A 6,000-nucleotide genomic window follows, 5' to 3' on the forward strand; every position below is an offset into this window, starting at 1 on the left:
TTACACTTACAAGTACGCTTATTTGATTACTGACTCCCTTCACTGGACTGGAAACTCCAAGGGGAAACCGCCTTCCCTCCCCCACTGTGACTCTCAGCACAGTACCTACAATGTTACAGTTGCTCAATAAATATCCTTTGAATGAATAAACAAAAGAGAAATCTGCCAAACTAGCTATCACAAGTGGAAAAGGGGCAGAAGACAACCTTAAGTGAATAGAAGAGAAAGAAACAAATCAAAGAGGGGAAAGAAAAAATTCAATACAAGCTGTAGCCTAATTAAATTCACACAATTTCAGTGTGATACTATACCAACAAAATAAAGTACAATAGTAACCAATAGGTCTCTTTTCCCTAAAGAAGCCAGAAAAGGAAATGGAATTAGTATTTTACTTAATATTTTATAAGAATGTAAAACATAATTTAGAAAATGGACAACAAGCACCTCAAACTTAAAGAGACCAAAGCAGAGCTATTAACTTACTTCTCATTCCTCTGCCAGTCTACTCCATCTCAGTGAATGGAATCCCGCGCCCCCCTGCAACACCTCAAACCAAAACCCTAGGAGTCATCTTTGATTCCTCCCTTACTCTGATCCTCAATATGCAATGCATCGGGAAGTCCTGTAAGTTCTACATCCAAACGGATCTTCGATCTATCCACTCCTCTTCCCCAATTGCCACTGCTACCATCCTAATCCAAGCCCATCTATTTTTCAGACTGCTACAATACTCTCCTAACTAATACCCCTGCTTTTACTCTTGCTCTCCTCTCACTCACTCCAGGAGCAAAGCAGTTTTTTTTAAAACAAAGATAAACCGTATCATTACACTCCTTTGTCCCAAACTCTTCAATGACTTCCTACTTCTCAGAATCAAATAAAAATTCATGATCTTGCATGATCTGCTACCTCTCTTTCATATCACTGACTTCTTTGCTTGCTATGTTTCAGCCATAATGACCTCCTTTTTTTAAACAAATGGAATCCTATATCATCTTGGAACCTTTAGAGACATCATGCCCTCTGTCATACTCTAGTCCCACAGTTAAGGTATGACCTTAATACATGTGTGACCTCAGTAAGGCCTTTCTTGACTTTAACACTGTAAAATGACTTTCTCATTCATCCACTGCTCTGTATTTTTCTTCCATAGCCTTTATCACACTATTATCACCCTGTTTATTTCACTAACAACAAATAAATATGCTCCACATGCAAGAAATATGATGGTGAAAAGAGAAAGCCATTGCTTTCACGGAGCTTATATTTTAATAGGACTAAAAAACATGAAGACATAAATTTATCATGTGAAAAGTGCTACCATGAAAAATAAAACAGTTAAAGGGAATACCATGTGTTTGTACATGTGTGGCAGCATGACACTGTAAGTAGGTTGTCAGGTCTGAGCAGATCTAAATAAAGTGAAGAAGGAAACTATGTGGAAAAAATGGGGTAAGAGTGTTTTAAATGGATTAACTTTTACTTATTTATAAAAAGTCCCTCCCACTAAAATGTAAGTCCCATAAAGGCAAGGACCCTGTCTTATGCACTGCTGTATTCACCTTGGTAAAGTGCCTAGTACAGAGTAGGCCACCATAAATATTTGATGAATGAATATCTGGCAAGCTATATTGGAGTATTTTATCATTAAAAGTGTAAAGAACCAAAAGAATTAAATACAAAATATTAAACACAAAAAATACAAGTAGTACTAAATACCCTTCCATTTATTTCAAAAGATTCAGTACAGTACATGAAAAACTGAAATGCCTGCTCTCCCTTATGCTCATATTCTAAACAAGGTACCATTCACTTGCTTTCTGAGAATGCTGAAGGAGACATGGGGAAACTCAAGTTTAACCCCTAGAGCAATTCACAGACCCTTAAGTTAGAATAAACTAAAAGCAACAGTTTTAAATTTCACATTGGCCCTGTATCTGTTGGCCTTATTTATGCTCTTTCTATTCTCCCTATGTTCATCACATAGCACCACCTGTAACACAAGCTGCACCACTCTCAGCCCCTGACAGGTAACCATTCTGCCCAAATGAGAATGGAGAGAATAAAAGAAATACGAAGTGAACCCAGAAAAACTTGCAAGTTTTCCACACCTTCTTACCACAAATCTCATATAAAACTCTCATCACTTTTAAATAAAGGCTGGTTTGCACACAAGGTAAAATTTTGTTTTTGGCTCTGCTACACTACACTCCAAGGAAGATTAAGAAAATTAAGGTTTCTTTTCCCACTCAGCTCCATTAGTACCCATTTGTTCATTAGCGTAATACTGAGTACCTACTGTGTTCCAGGCCCTGTTCCAGGTGCAGTTAATAAAACTGTAAACTCGGCATACCCACCCTTCCACACCCTCTTAGAGGACCTTGTACCACAGTGAAGTTGTACTTTCTTAATTCAGAAATGTTTCCAACTAGTTATCTTTAAAGTACTCCTTTTACCCCATATGAAATTCATCTTTGCAACATTATCCGAAGAGGAGTTAAATCTTTTTTTAGGTCACCGCACAGCAGATAGACCCACACTCATAAACCCGCTCTCCCAAACATATTTATAAACCTAATTACCGTCACGAACGGTGAATCCACAGTCGAATTACGCAATAAAGGTTGAGAGTTCCAGGTCCACAACGACAACGAATTTAGCCGTATTTTAGGGATCCTTATATGTGGGCCAAGAGCCAATACTGTTACCCATTATCCCCAACAATAATAGATGGCTTTTCTTACTTACGACTAGCTTAGTCCGCCTGCAGCAAATGTTTAACTTTCCCTCACAAATGAATTAAAACGTAACCACTCAAACTTCGTCTATCAGCTTGGGTGACTGTCCCAAAACTGACACTGTGAATCTCGTTCTCTTTTTTTCCGATAAATTGTTTTCTAAAATATCGTTAACAAAACACATTTCGTAAGATTACCTGACAGAGCCAGGCCTAATCTGAATGCTGGCTGCAAGAGGAAGCCTGAAGCTCCGCGAAAAAAGAAAGACGGGGACGGGCGTATAAAACAAGCTCAGGAAACTACCTCTCCCCTCCCTACGTGGACTGGCCCCCGATTTCACCCAACCTTAGCGATTTGAAACTTTCCATAAACACCAAACGAGACCCGAGCGTAATCTGCTCTCATCCTTAGGCCACCACGGAGAAACCAAAAAAAGAAAAAACATGTCAAAGACGCGCGTACACTCTCAAAGGACACGCATCAACTCCGGCTCCCGGCCGGTCCACCGACGCCCCCTCGGCCTCCCGGCTCCCGGCCGAGCCCCTAGCTCACACGGACTCGGACCCAGCGCACCCGCCAGCGCCCCGGAGCCCCCCAAACCCAGCCGGCGCCCACACCTGAAGAGCCGGGAATCAGGGGCCCACATTTTCCTGTAGTTCCCCACCCCCAGCCCCTCGAGGGCAGAAATTGATGTACCTTCTAGAAAAGTAATCTCCCCGGCGCTGCCGTCGCTCTTGCCAGCCGCCATCTTCCTCCTCCCACGCCGCCGCCTCCCTAATCCATGGCCCACACCGCCGCCGCGTTCGCCGGGATGAGGGGCCGCGCCGCAGGAGGTTAGCCGCCGCAGGGTTGCGGGCCTAAGACTCGGCCGTCAGGCGGGCGGCGCTCCCCCGTCCGGACGGGCCTACACAAAAGCAGGCCGGCTCCCGGGCCTATCCGCGGGCGGGCGGCGAGACCCGCGGCCTGGGCTCCTCAGGCTCCGCCGGGCAAACGCGAGCGGCGACGACGGCGACGGCGCTTCCCGGGCCCGGTGCCTCTCGGCCCGCGACTCCCCATCCACCGCCCGCCCAGGCCGCCCGAGAAGCTTCCCCTAGCGGCGGGCCCGCAGGAAGAGAGTCTGAGGGCGAGCACACAAACACGCCTCCCTCAGTCCCGGGCCGTAAAATGGCCGCACCCCCCGCCCCGGGTTTGTGAGGTCTCCGCGACCGTCAGGCGCCCCCGGGCCCTCCGCTCCTTTCAGCAGCCGCAGCCACAGCCGCCGCCGCTAAGGCCGTCCGCCCACCCCGCCCAGACGCGAATGTATCAGCCGAGACCTCTGCGACTGTCCATGTGGACAGTGGTGGGTCTCCTCCGCCACCGTCTCGCGTCCGTCGCCACAGCAGCGCCAGCCGCCGCTCCTCCCCCACGGTTGCCGCTGACGCCACAACGCGCTCGCCCCCCCCCGCCCCCACCCCGCCGCCGACCCTGTCGCCCCCAGCGCGGCTCGCCCTCAGGAGCCCGGGCTCGCTCGCGGGCGGAGCGGACTGCGGCGCCCGCCGCCTGGCCCTCTGTAGCACCGGCCCAGCACGGTGCCGGCTCGGCCCGCACACGTTTGGTCCGACCTCGGGAGCGCCCGCCGAGGTCCCCATGGCAGACCTGGGCTTCCGGGCTGGGCCGGCGATGCATTCGGCTTCTGTGGCACCACGATGGCCTGAGAAATGTTCCGAGTTCATATTCCTCTGAGGAGGCCTTCGGTTTAAACCGTGGCCAATTGAAGAGAAAAGGTAGAGTGAGGTAGCGCGATCACATGTGGGGAAAATGATTGTGGTCTTCATTCATTTTTAAAGAAGTTTTCAAAATAATTCATCAGGGAGGATTCTACAGTACCCTTTGGATGACAGTGTAAAAAAAAAAATCCTGGCCTTTAATGTGCCTGAGACTTCAAAGCCCGTCCCCCGTCTTACAAGTCAGGCCTTGTAATTGCAGGTGACTATGTCATGTACGTTTTTCTTTTCCTTCTTTGCTTTTCTTTTTACTTTCTTTTTTCCTTTTAATTACAAAGATGACACGTTCATTAATGAAAATTTGGAAAATACAGAAAAGGAAAGAGGTCTTGCATGGTCCCACCACGAAACTCAACTCCTTCCTGTGTAGTCCTCTAATTAAATACTTTTCTTAAATCCCTCACTATCCCTCCTTAAAAAACAAAAATTTATGCTCCATACCCATGAAAATTCAACAGCAATTAAAATGATACAGATAAACTATGATTTAGTGCAATCTTTGAGGAATGAACTAACTAGTTTAATTGTCTTGTTAACCAAGGCGTAAGTTGAAAACGTTTTTGTTTAAAACTTATTTTAAAATCTTTTCCTAAAATGAACTAATAACCTTTACTGATTTAGTAAGAGTAATATAATGAATATAATTTATCATTTGCTATTTTTGTTGCTTGAGGATATTGAGTGATACTGTTTCACTTTTTTTTTTTTTTTTTTTTTTTGCGGTACGCGGGCCTCTCACTGCTGTGGCCTCTCCCGTTGCGGAGCACAGGCTCCGGACGCGCAGGCTCAGCGGCCATGGCTCACGGGCGCAGCCTCTCCGCCGCATGTGGGCTCAAACCCGCATCCCCTGCATCGGCAGGCGGACTCTCAACCACTGCGCCACCAGGGAAGCCCGTGTTTCGCTTTTAAGTGAAAAACAAACTAATATTTTTTTAAGTTTTAAATTAATATACCCTCAAAATAACAAATTTCTTATAATAGTCAATTTCTACCAGGCACCTTCAGTGTCAACATTTATAAATTAACGGTCAAGTTTTCAGGTGACCAGGGTTGGATTTTTACTTTCCTGGGTCTTAGGCACTTTTGTCTTCATAGGCGCTTCCTCTGTAAGAAATATATTAAAAAAATTTTTTTCACAGCCATCAATATTTATTTTTTTATAAGTTCACATTCATAACCATGTTTCCCACTATGAAATTAACCAAAAAAAGATAATACTTAAAGTTGGCGAGGATGCTGTGAGGTGAACATTATCATTCACTGATGCTATTAATTTAAAGGAGAACCAACTACCTGGAAAGCAATTTGGCAAAAATGTATCAAGTGTTTAAAAGTCCTATTCCATTGGTCTCTATTATATATGCATTTATAAGCAGAGCAAAAAGACAGTCTCCCAGCCCCACCTCACCCCCAAAAAGCCAAAGTGTTAACGGTGGTTATATCTTGCGGATAATAGGTAGTTTTAAATTTGGAATTATGTATATTTTTTATTTAATTTT

General features: G+C 45.3%; 1 protein-coding gene across 6 annotated transcripts in view; it reads right to left on the reverse strand.

Annotated features, from left to right (window-relative positions):
* Nucleotides 1-4,121, reverse strand: part of SENP6 (SUMO specific peptidase 6) — a 102,814-nt gene extending 98,693 nt beyond the window's left edge. For 2 of the 6 annotated variants that reach the window (XM_060167418.1, XM_060167416.1), the window contains exon 1: nt 3,435-3,933. In XM_060167418.1, coding sequence (XP_060023401.1) covers nt 3,435-3,486 — 52 coding nt within the window. In that variant the 5' untranslated portion in view covers nt 3,487-3,933. Of the gene's footprint in view, nt 1-3,434; nt 3,949-4,051 lie in introns of those variants that run through there. The other 4 variants (XM_060167419.1, XM_060167417.1, XM_060167422.1 and 1 more) reach the window with 4 other exon arrangements.
* Nucleotides 4,122-6,000: the final 1,879 nt, after the last annotated feature.

The sequence above is a fragment of the Lagenorhynchus albirostris genome, chromosome 12 (assembly GCF_949774975.1).
Source record: "Lagenorhynchus albirostris chromosome 12, mLagAlb1.1, whole genome shotgun sequence".
NCBI classification, from domain to species: domain Eukaryota; kingdom Metazoa; phylum Chordata; class Mammalia; order Artiodactyla; family Delphinidae; genus Lagenorhynchus; species Lagenorhynchus albirostris.